This window comes from Propithecus coquereli, unplaced genomic scaffold (assembly GCF_000956105.1).
Source record: "Propithecus coquereli isolate 6110/MARCELLA unplaced genomic scaffold, Pcoq_1.0 Scaffold92, whole genome shotgun sequence".
NCBI lineage: Eukaryota > Metazoa > Chordata > Mammalia > Primates > Indriidae > Propithecus > Propithecus coquereli.
In genome coordinates this window covers 5,555,893-5,568,011 of record NW_012155507.1, presented here as the reverse complement: position 1 = coordinate 5,568,011, position 12,119 = coordinate 5,555,893, and the positions used below count along the sequence as shown (strand labels likewise).

Below are 12,119 nucleotides of genomic sequence, written 5' to 3'. Positions count from 1 at the left end.
CCTCTCCCACTAGCATGCAAGCTATTTAAGAGCAGATGCCATGTGTGAGTCATCCCCATATCTCCCGGCACTATTCCAGTGCCTGGCACATACTAGGGGCTCAGTAAATGTTTCAATGAATTTAAACAATTAAGAAAGTCTAAAACTAGCATAATTCTTTTCTTTTCATGCAGAGATTAGCACTGAAGAGCAGCTAAGGCGCCTGCAAGAGGAGAAGCTTTGCAAAATCTGTATGGATAGAAATATTGCTGTGGTTTTTATTCCTTGTGGACATCTGGTCACTTGTAAACAATGTGCTGAAGCAGTTGACAAATGTCCCATGTGCTACACAATCATTACTTTCAAGCAAAAAATTTTTATGTCTTGATCTAACTCCACAGTAGGCATGTTATGTTCTTCTTATTATCCTGATTGAATGTGTGATGTGAACTGACTTTAAGTAATCAGCATTGAATTCCATTAGCATTTGCTGCCAAGTAGAAAAAAATGTAAACGGCAGTGTCTTAGTTGGCAATCTAAACTTTGAATTTCTGGATTTTCAGGGTATTAGCTGTATTATTTATCCAATTTCTTTTACTGTTAATTTAATTGAAACCCTAGACTAAGAAACATCATATTATAACTCATCACAATGTGTATTTGTAGCATACCGACTTAGTTTCTAAGTGTAACTGAATTAATCATCTGAATTTTTCGTTCTTTTCAGATAGGCTTAACAAATGGAGCATTCTGTAGAAACGTGGAGATTAGAGTTAATCTCCCCAATCACATAATTTGTTATGCGTGAAAAAGGAATGAACTGTTCCACACTGGTGGAAAGATAGAGATTATTTTTAGATGTTTATCTTTGTGTTTTAGGATTCTGTCCATTTTCTTTTAAAATTATAAACATGTACTTGTATGAATGATTTTTAAAAAGTAATTTTGCTATCTTTGAAAGGGTATTTAATGATAGAATACCATCTAGCCAACGTGTACTAACATGGAAAGATGTCAAAGATATATTAAGTATAAAATGCAAGTGGCAAAACACTATGTACAGTATGAGCCAAATCAAGATGTGTGTTTTGTATATGTATAGAACAAAAGATTTGGAAAAATATGCACCAAATTGTTAAATGTGGTTTCTCTTGGGGGAGGTGAGGGGTAGGTCCCAGAGGGGGTTTGCCAGGGGCCTTTCACTTTTTTTTTCATTTTGTTCTGTTTCAATTTTTTATAAGTATGTATTACTTTGGTAATCAGAAATTTTAGAAAGTATTTTACTGATTTAAAGGCTTAGGCATGTTCAAACGCCTGCAAAACTACTTATTGCTCAGTTTTAGTTTTTCTAATCCAAGAAGGCAGGGCAGTTAACCTTTTTGGTGTCAATGTGAAATTTAAATGTTTTTATGTTTTTCCTGCTTTGTGGATGGGAAATATTTCTGAGTGGTAGTTTTCTGACAGGTAGACCATGTCTTCTTATCTTGTTTCAAAATAAATATTTCTGATTTTGTAAAATGAAATATAAAATATGTCTCAGATCTTCCAATTAATTAGTAAGGATTCATCCTTAATCCTTGCTAGTTTAAGCCTGCCTAAGTCACTTTACTAAAAGATCTTTGTTAACCCAGTATTTTAAACATCTGTCAGCTTATGTAGGTAAAAGTAGAAGCATGTTTGTACACTGCTTGTAGTTATAGTGACAGCTTTCCATGTTGAGATTCTCATATCATCTTGTATCTTAAAGTTTCATGTGAGTTTTTACTGCTAGGATGATTAAGATGTATATAGGACAAAATGTTAAGTTTTTCCTCTACCTAAATTGTTTTCTTGACTAGTAATAGTAGTAGATATTTCTGAAATGTTCTCTCAAGATCCTCAAAATCTCTTTAAAATTATAAGATATTGGCAAGAAAAGAATAGTTGTTTAAATATTTTTAAAAGACACTTGAATAAGAGTCAATATGGGTAAAAAAAATGTAAGTTTAAAAATGCTTCAAAGAAAAGTCCAGGGTTTACAAGATTCTCACAACAGACCTATTGTAGAGGTGAGTGAGGCATGTTACTGCAGAGAAAAGTTTGACAGTGAAACCATATTTTTGTTGTATTTTCTAAGAGAAAGAGTATTGTTATGTTCTCCTAACCTCTGTTGATTACTACTTTAAGTGATATTCATTTAAAGCGTTGCAAATTTAAATGAGAATTTTTAAAATTAAATAATGACTGCCCTGTTTCCATTTTATCATGTAAATCCTCAGTTCTTCACCTTTGCACTATCTTCCACTTAGGTTTAATTATGTAGTCATTAAGTTGAATTTGACTTGTATAACCTAAGGTTTAAATTTAAAGCATCCTACAAGGGAAGAAAAGTGTTAAAATTTTTTAGTTATGTTTTCCAGCACACTTAAGCTCCAGGTCAGATAGGTAGTTCAATCTAGTCGTTAGCCAAGAACTCAAAGACTGAATTATGGTTTTTTTTGTTTTTTTTTTTTGAGACAGAGTCTCACTCTTTTGCCCGGGCTAGAGTGAGTGCCGTGGCGTCAGCCTAGCTCACAGCAACCTCAAACTCCTGGGCTCAAGCGATCCTCCTGCCTCAGCCCCCCGAGTAGCTGGGACTACAGGCATGCGCCACCATGCCCGGCTAATTTTTTTTTTGTATATATTTTTAGTTGTCTAATTAATTTCTTTCTATTTTTAGTAGAGACGGGTCTCGCTCTTGCTCAGGCTGGTCTCAAACTCCTGAGCTCAAACGATCCACCCACCTCGGCCTCCCAGAGTGCTAGGATTACAGGCGTGAGCCACCACGCCCGGCCAAAGACTGAATTGTTTTAACTTAAGACTTTTCCTGTTCTGGGAGCCTCAGTTCATTAAAATTCTTCTTTTAAGACTTATGTGTTTAGAGTTAAGCAAGACTTCTTTTCTCTCTCCCTGAGTTGTGAAATTTAATGCATGAAGCTGATGTGGCTAACAAGTTTATTTTAAGAATTGTTTAGAAATGCTGTTGCTTCGGGTTCTTAAAATCACTCAGCACTCCAACTTCTAATCAAATTTTTGGAGACTTACCAGTGTTTGTCTATGTTCCCACTATAAAAAGCACCAAATCCTTCCCATCTAATCATGTAAAAATTGATCGTTTGCAAGGTTAAAAAATATAACCAGATCCAAATGTGTGCCCCCTCCCCAACAGCTCTCAGTATCTACATGTAGACATTCCTTTTCTGTATAAAATTCACTCTAGGATTTCAAGCGACCACTTATTTGACTACATTTTAACCACGTGAAGATTCAAGTTGCTTTGTAATAGTTATCTTTACTTGTAATGATTTAGTGTGCTGAAAAGCATTGTCTTAATTTTTGAGAAATGGGTTTAGCATTTGTAGAGTAAATTCCAGTTTATTAATTAATGGCTTTGTATTGCCTTTCCTGCTAGAATTGGTTTTTCCCTCTTCCCTTTGGTTGTGGGGGGTGACGTAGGTTAGGGTGGGCATAGTGAGTGTATATAATCTGATTTAGCCCTGTGTATTGTGATATTTTGTTTTTGTTACGTTATTTAAATTTTGGTAGTTTCTTCTGTTTTCATTTTAGTGGATACAATTTGTATTTTGAACTCTCTGAATGAAGACTACCACCCCAGCATTAGTTGCATATGTTGTACCCCTTAGACCCAAATTATTATTTTATTTCCTGATTCACCAGGTGTTGAATGAAGAAAGGGTGAAAGGGGTAGGAGAAATGGGATAGGTTGCATATCATTACTATTAGAGAAATAAGAAAATAGGAAGGAATATAAAAAACTCAAACTTCTTCATCTATAAAATGAGAGTAATACCTATCTTACAAGGTGATGAGAGTTCAGGAGATCATATATGTAAAGCTCCTGCTATAAATGTTAATTCCCATGCTAACACCCTCTTACCCCTCCATGGGTTTGCCTTGACCTGGAAATTTGAGCTAAAATTTAGAAGAAATTCTTATTAACTCTTTCAGTGACTCTTACCCATCTTTTTGGTATTTCTCATAGTTAAGACATAAATTACAATAAATAAATAGGTCAGACCCTTAAAAATATTTAAATTATTTTTTTAAATTTGAAAAATTTATTCTCAAATTTAGTTGAGCTTTCTTAATAGAAACAATTGGCTTATTCCCCTGTTAACAATTGGTCTCAGTTATACTGTAATCATCAGTTTCAATACACTTAACACAGTGCTTCTTTTTCAGCATAATAGAATCATAGAATGTCAGAGCTGGAAGTGACCTTAGAGAGTATCTAATTCATCCCCCTCATTTTACAGGTGAGGCAACTGAGACTCAAAGGTGAGGTAATTTGTTCAAAGATATAATAGCTAATTAGTGGCAGAGCCTTGACTAGGACATATTTTGAAGGTGAAAAATTTCACCAAGCTACCTCTCCTGGAAAGTCACATGTTTATTTTTTCAACTATTCTTTCCACTATGCCATAATTTTCACTACATATTAAATGACACTTTATAACTAATAGGACAATCTTAAATACATATACAGTCGGTCCTTCAGGTTTTGCATCTGAGGATCCAACCAACCAAGGATTGAAAACATTTGGGAAAAAATGATAAAAAACGATACAACAATAAAAAATATAAGTTAAAAAACAATACAGTGTAACAACTATCTACATAGCATTTACATTGTATTAGGTATTATAAATAATCTAAAGATGATTTAAAGTTTAAGGGAGGATGTACATAGGTTATATGCAAAGTGATTAAGCATCCCAGGATTTTGGTATCTCTGGGGAGTCCTCGAACCAACCCCACGCAGGTATCAAGGGACGACTGTATCTTCAAATTGGACAATATGACATTAATGTTTGGGTGGTAAGATTCTATTTTGAAGTCTAGAGTTTGCAGATATGCATATAGATTTTTGGAATTTACTATTATGTATCATTAATGTAACATTTAAAATTACTATATATTTTACCATTTTGTGTATACTTAGTACCAAATTTGCATTTTTAATTTGATGTAACAGAGGCTTTAATGTAATTTCTGTTAGATTTTGCATTTTTTTCATTACTGTTATACTTTAACCTGACAGAATGACTGATTATTATGTCATGGTATTAGTATTGTGAATAATCATGTGAATTGTTTTGAGACAGAGTACTATATTTGTGAATATAATTTTATGGCTTTTTTCATTTAGTAGGAACCTTTCCATCGGTATGGAAAACTAAGAAAATTGCTTTCAGCTGTATAATCTGCCATTCATTGTAGATTAAAGCTTATTTTTCTGTGAATAAAGCTTATTCAATAAAGTACTATTCTTTAAAATGATATTACTTTGTATTTATTTCACTTTCTTAGAAAAAATATAATTGCCCTCTTAAAAATACTAAAATGTGACCTCCTAAATATATCTTATGCCACTGGAACAGGCATAAGGTACATACCAGGTCATGTCATGTTTTTTAAAAAAAAGGACATCAGCTTTCACATTAATTTATGGAATTCTATAAGTGCATGAAAAGTCAATTTTAATGTTTTAAAATATGAATAGTAGGAATATCCCTCTCCCACAAAGATTGGCCTGGTTGTCCCAAGAGATAGTATAGTCACTACAGCAAATCTTGAATCAAGCAAGTAGCAATGAACCTAAAAAGCCACTGTCCCTTTGAGGCAGGCAGCATGTAGAGGCAGCTGCCCAGAGAGTTTCATAAGCTCCAAGCAATCTGGTGGGATAAAGATCAAGGCAATAAAGGATCCTTTGGCAGAGAGAAATTTAGGGGTAGGTATTTCAAGTGGCTACTTCCCTGCCCACAGTGGCAATTTCTAAATGAAGAGTTGTATTTCAGTGAGTATTACTACCATGTGAGCACCTTAGTGTTGATCAGTTAGTACCAGTTTGATGGTGAGTACATGTGGTGCATGTTTTTTCATCCTTGTGATACCTCACTTTGAAGAATGGGCTCAATCTCTATCCAGGATAATATAAGAGGTGCTAGATCACCATTGTTTTTTGTAGTTGGGTAAACCCACAGCTAATGGAAATGGGGCACACTGTATGGGGGAAGGACATGCTTGTAGCCCTGGCTTGAGCAAGGCAAATGCATTTCATGTAACCAAAATGTACCCCCAAAATATCCTGAATTTAAAAAAATAGAAATTTTGTGAGGTGATAGATATGTTTAGCACCTTGATTGTAGTGATGGTATCATGGATGTATGTATATGTTCAATTTCATCAAAATGTACATAGTAAATAAATATGTGCATTTTTCATATATTAATTACACCTCAAAGATGCTTCAAAAATAAAATCAACTTTTCCTAAAAAAAAAAAAAAGTATTTCAGGCCTAGTCTACGTAGGAACTGGGTTATCTGCTCTTTGACAGTGTTATCACTGTTACCTGAAATAAACCGTAAGAACCTTGTCTTAAATGCGGTCCATATTTTTTTTGCATGTCTACTACATTTCCAATTAATATTGATGAAGATGTGAATTTTCAAAGCTTTCTATTACATAAATTTTCAAATTTATACAAAAGTAGAAAGGAAAGTATAATGAACGCCATGGTACTCATCTTTAATAATTATCAACATTTTGCCAGTCTTGTTTCATCTAGGATTCCCTCCACCTTACCTCACCCACCCCCAGCACACTTTAAATCCTAGACATAATGTCATTTCTCCTGTAATTACCTCATTCCATATTTCTAACAAATAAAAAAAATTACCTAGATGTGTGAATTATTTATTTATTTATTATTATTTTTTTTTTTTAATTGAGACAGAGTCTCACTCTGTTGCCCTGGCTAGAGTGAGTGCCATGGCATCAGCCTAGCTCACTGCATCCTCAAACTCCTGGGATCAAGCGATCCTCCTGCCTCAGCCTCCCGAGTAGCTGGGACTACAGGCATGTGCCACCATGCCTGGCTAATTTTTTCTATTTTTTGTAGAGAACAGGGATCTCACTCTTGCTCAGGCTGGTCTCAAACTCCTGACCTCAAGCGATCCTCCCGCCCCAGCCTCCCAGAATGCTAGGATTACAGGCGTGAGTTACTGTGCCCGGCTAGATGTGTGAATTTTTTTTAAGGGACAGGATGTGGCTATGTTGCCCAGGCTGGAGTGCAGCACCTTTTCACAAGCACAATCATAGAACACTGCAGCCTTGAACTCCTGGCCTCAAGCGATCCTCCCGCCTAAGCCTCTCCAGTAGCTGGGACTACAGGCACATGCCACCACACCCAAATGTGTGAATTTTTAATTCACCACTATTATTGCTGAATTTTAATAGGAATTTTAAAAAGAATTAAAATCAACTTCATTTCCCCTTTTTCTGTTATTTGAAGATTAAGAGAAATAACCCCTCCAAAAACTGGTATTATCATTTCAAAGATAGTTTTAATCCATGTCATCACAATTTCATTTGGTAGTTTCCTTATAAATTGTAGAATAAGCCTGGGCATGGTGGCTTACTTCTGCAATCCCAGCATTTTGGGAGGCCAAGGCAGGAGGATCACTTGAGGCTGGGAGTTCAAGACCAGTCTGGGCAACATAGCAAGACTTTGTCTCTACAAAAAAAATGCTTTGAAAATTAGCCAGGCACAGTGGGGTGCGCCTGTAGTCCTAGCTACTCAGGAGGCTGAGGCAGGAGGATCATTTGAGCCCAGGAGTTCGAGGCTGCAGTGAGCCAAGATTGCACCACTGCACTCCAGCCTGGATGCAAGAGTGAGACCTTGTCAAATAATAAGATAGATAGATAGTAGAATAAGTATGGTACTTATTAAAAGTTAGTAGACTTTACTATGGCACTGGTTTTTGAAAACAAATGTTAGTAGGCTAACTGCATGGTATATGGATACCTAGTGGTTCTCACAGTGGGATCTGTATCAACTGGGAACATGCTAGAAATTCAAATTCTTGGGCCCCACTTAAAACCTACTGAATCAGAAACCTGAGGTTGCAACCCAGCAATCTATTTTAACAAGCCCTCTAGGTGGTATAGATGCAGGTTCTTTAGCCCTGTTTGAAAACCACTGGAATATAATATGGGGTCTGAATCCAGAAAACACTAAAAGGCTGAAACATGTAAATCAAATTGATACAGTTCTCCACAAATGAATATCATCCTCACCTTTCTTTCTTTTCCCTATAACTAACTCATTGCTGATCCAGTCCTGTATTTTCTCTTCCTACCAGAACATGAAGGCATAAAATGCAACAGCTTGTAGGTCCCTTTTCCTGAAAAGTTTACTTTTCAGAAAAACTTTCTTGCATACACTTTAAACTTTATAATGGAGAATCTTTCTTAACCCTCTCCCTGCCGAGTTGAGAATAGCCCTACTTTGCTCTTTGCCAGTAAACTATCCTCCAATCAAGCAATGAAAGAGTTAAGTATTTGAAGGCTCACTCAAGTGCTAGTGCCACAGCAACAGTTGAGATTGTACAGGGCAGACCTACACTTCTAGAAAGAGCCAAAGCTTCAGTGAAATGTGAGCTGTGAATTTGGAATGGTAGCATTTCAGAGTTGGATGGAGTCGGCCTCTCTAATTTATAATAATTAGTAGCTCTGAATTCTTTTTTGGTTTTGAAATTTTTAAAGTAATTGTGGCCCAAAAGAACCAAAGAAAGCAGTGGAGTAAAGGTCTTAGGCCTCTAAAGATCTTCAGAGTTGTATAAATTCACACTCATAGGTCTTATATTGGTCTCTACTGTGACCAAAATAAAAATCTTAAAATAGGTGAGGTTAGATGACAGTCAGTGCAGTTAGTTTTCTTTTCTTTTTCCCCAAACCACTAATTTGCTTATGACGAAAACTTGCACAACCTAACCATTTTGCCTAGTGTAAATGTGATCTGCTTGGAAGTTTTTTTTTTTTAAAAATCTTTTTCTGTTTAATTTGAGATTTCCAAAACTCCATATGTGCCATAATTAAGGATGATAGTACAAGCAATTTTTTGCATGAACCTATACTTGTTAATTTGAGGCTTATGAATAAATATTGGAAGAATATTAGTTAAAAACAAATAATTGCCAGGAGCGTTCGTCCAGGAGTTTTAGGCTGTTGTATGCTATGATCGTGCCTATCAATAGCCACTGCACTCTATCCTGGGCAACATAGTGAGACCCCATCCCCAACTCACCCCCCCAAAAAAACAACAACAAGAAGTAAGGAATAAGAACCTAAGAGAAATCAAACTTTGTTCTTTTCTTCTTGTAATTTCTCAGAAGAATTTAAATTTGCAAAGAAAGAGTAGGATATACTTAATTGAGATAATATGTATTTAAACAGTGATCTTGCTTCAAAAATCTAATTCTCATTTCAATTAGAAAAACTAATTCTTGTTTCAAAAATATGATTTCCATACAAAATTATAGATGTCTGTTTAGTAAACTTTTATTTTGAGAGTCATTTTTCTTTAAGTGTGTGCATTGTGTTTCTTCAGCTTCATCCTGTTACTAGGTACCAGGGATTTCTTTTTTAATTCCATTAGCTTATATAAGGGGCTTTGCATTTTTGGCTAAGGCATCAAAAATGTATTTTTTCATTAAATACTGGAATTTTGTTTGGCAGGGATTAGGCTCTGCTTCTGCCAGATTACTGACAATTATATTGAGGGGGGAAAAAAGAGAACATATGAGTATGCTCATGGACACTTAACTGATATTTCAGAGAAACTAGTATTAAAAACAAAAGACTCCAAATCTCTTCCCATAAATCTTTTGAAGTAGAAAAAAAATTACTAAAAATCATTTTATTTTTCATTCAATGGACATTATACATGATTTCCTAGTAGAAATTTAACAAATGCCTGTGTTAATCATTAAGTAAAGAGAATGACCTAACTCATCTGGAAAAACCTGTTTTTCTTTCAACTAGATTTTTTTTGTTGTTGTTATTTGATTACTAAAAAAAATGTACTCTGTGCTGTACTTATACCATTCTTGGTTTTCTGTTACAAATTTGTTAGATACATTTTTATGTGATCTGTAAGAATTAAGCAAAAAGACCTATATTATGTATGAGTTATAGATCAATATTTGATTAGTTGTATAAAGTGAAACAACAAAAATATTAAAATGGGGATAATAATTCCGTTCTAACTACCTCAGAGGATTGTTGTAAGGATCATATAAGAAAATGTGCATGAAAGAGATTCAAAAAGTATAAACCCTCTATATAAGTCCAAGGAATCATTCCTCTAATTAGTTTATTGGAGTAATTACTGGATAGTTTCACACAAAATGAAACAGTTGTGGACCAGTGTCTGATTAATCAGGGATGTAGAGTGATGAAGTTCATTTATACAGCTTCTTGGCCATTTCGATGGCTCTCAAAACCCTTTACATACATTATCTCTTTCCCTTCCACTCTCTACATGGTTACTCATGTGTTTAAATCAGAAGTACACAGGTAATGGCATGGAGATAATTGGAGAAGTTGTTGCCATGTACAATCGTGGAAATTGTGTTCTTAAGCCCTGCCATTCAAGTGGCCCTTAAACAGATTTACTTTGGCAGACAAGTCAGCTCTGTTTTCTAATGTGAAAATAAGAATATATAAAACAGATAAATTTAGGGACATATTCCTAAAGGATCTCTTGATACATGATAGTGATGTCAACTTACGCAACATCTGTGAAGCTATAATTTTCAAAGCACTTTACCTACTTCATTTCATAACATCCCTGTGAAGTGGGCAGTTTATTATAGTTCTTCAGATAATGAAATAGCCACAGAAAGTTTAGGTGACTTTCCCAAGGTCATACCTCATACCGATAGGCAGAGGCAAAGCCATAACAAGAACCCTGACTTTTGGTCTGGTACTCCTGCACTATGCCACTGTGTCTCTCATTCATTATACTCTTAGCATCTTTGTAATTTACAGCTGAGGAACCCCAGACATAGAGGTTATGTGATTCACTTAAATCATGTGAAACACCAGTAAAGCTGTTCTTATAGGTAGTGAAATTGTTTCTAGTTAATTTTTTGGCACAAATTAACTAAATTGGCTGCCTCACTGTCTGACATACATATGTCCAAATCCAGGCTCTTTTTTGGACAGCAAGTCCTGGCTGGTCATATGATACCAAACCAAATTAGATGAATAAGTATATGTGGTCCTTACCATGCCTACTCAACTAGAACTGAAAAATAAAGTAATTCTAAAAAACCAAAATTTATAACTACATTTCTGATCTCAAGAATTTGGAATTGGGAAAGAGAACTTTTCACTATATTGCCAAGGCAAACCTTAAAAGTCAGGAACCATGTCTCCCTAGTCCCTATATTCTCAATGACTAGCACACTATCTAGTCCATTAGTAGGCACTAAGTTAATTTTTGTTCAGTACACAGGTGTATGAGTAAAGGAATGAATGAACAAATGGATAAATGAATGGACTGGGAAACCCGCGTCTAAAAGCTGTGCACTGACAAATAGAATACAATTTGGAATCAGTACTGATTTTTTTTTTTTTTACAAATTTCATTCTTTTTTTGAACAAACATTAAACTCTACTTTGTACCAGCAGACTCTGCTAGATGCTTGGGAGTCTTTTCTGTCATAGAGTGCTAAATGGCAATAGGAGCTGTATCTAATGTGAATGGTTCGGGGGAGGGTCTGGGGAAAGTCTGGAGGAGGCGGACCTCGAAGAAGTCAAGAAGGTGAGAGAAGAGAGTTCTGTCTGGGAGTGAAATATGTGCAGAGCTCAAAATCATAAAATTCTGCAATATCTGAAGAACTAAAAGCGGGGGTTTTGAATGAGAGGTCCCCAGGCATTTACTGAGAATCCTCAAGGACTTTTTTTTTTTTTTTTTTTTGAGGCAGAGTCTCACTCTTTTTGCCCGGGCTAGAGTGAGTGCCGTGGCGTCAGCCTAGCTCACAGCAACCTCACACTCCTGGGCTCAAGCGATCCTACTGCCTCAGCCTCCCGAGTAGCTGGGACTACAGGCATGCGCCACCATGCCTGGCTAATTTTTTGTTATATTTTTAGTTGGCCGATTAATTTCTTTCTAATTTTAGTAGAGGCAGGGTCTCGCTCTTGCTCAGGCTGGTCTCCAACTCCTGGGCTAAAAACAATCCGCCTGCCTCGGCCTCCCAGAGAGCTAGGATTACAGGCGTGAGCCACCGCGCCAGGCCTCAAGGACTCTTTA

At 35.8% G+C, this 12,119-nt stretch overlaps 1 protein-coding gene across 2 annotated transcripts in view; it reads left to right on the top strand.

The window, feature by feature from the left end:
- Positions 1–838, top strand: part of XIAP (X-linked inhibitor of apoptosis, E3 ubiquitin protein ligase) — a 42,532-nt gene extending 41,694 nt beyond the window's left edge. For both annotated transcript variants that reach the window (XM_012664852.1, XM_012664853.1), the window contains exon 7: positions 174–838. In XM_012664852.1, coding sequence (XP_012520306.1) covers positions 174–367 — 194 coding nt within the window. In that variant the 3' untranslated portion in view covers positions 368–838. The remainder of the gene's footprint in view (positions 1–173) is intronic.
- Positions 839–12,119: the final 11,281 nt, after the last annotated feature.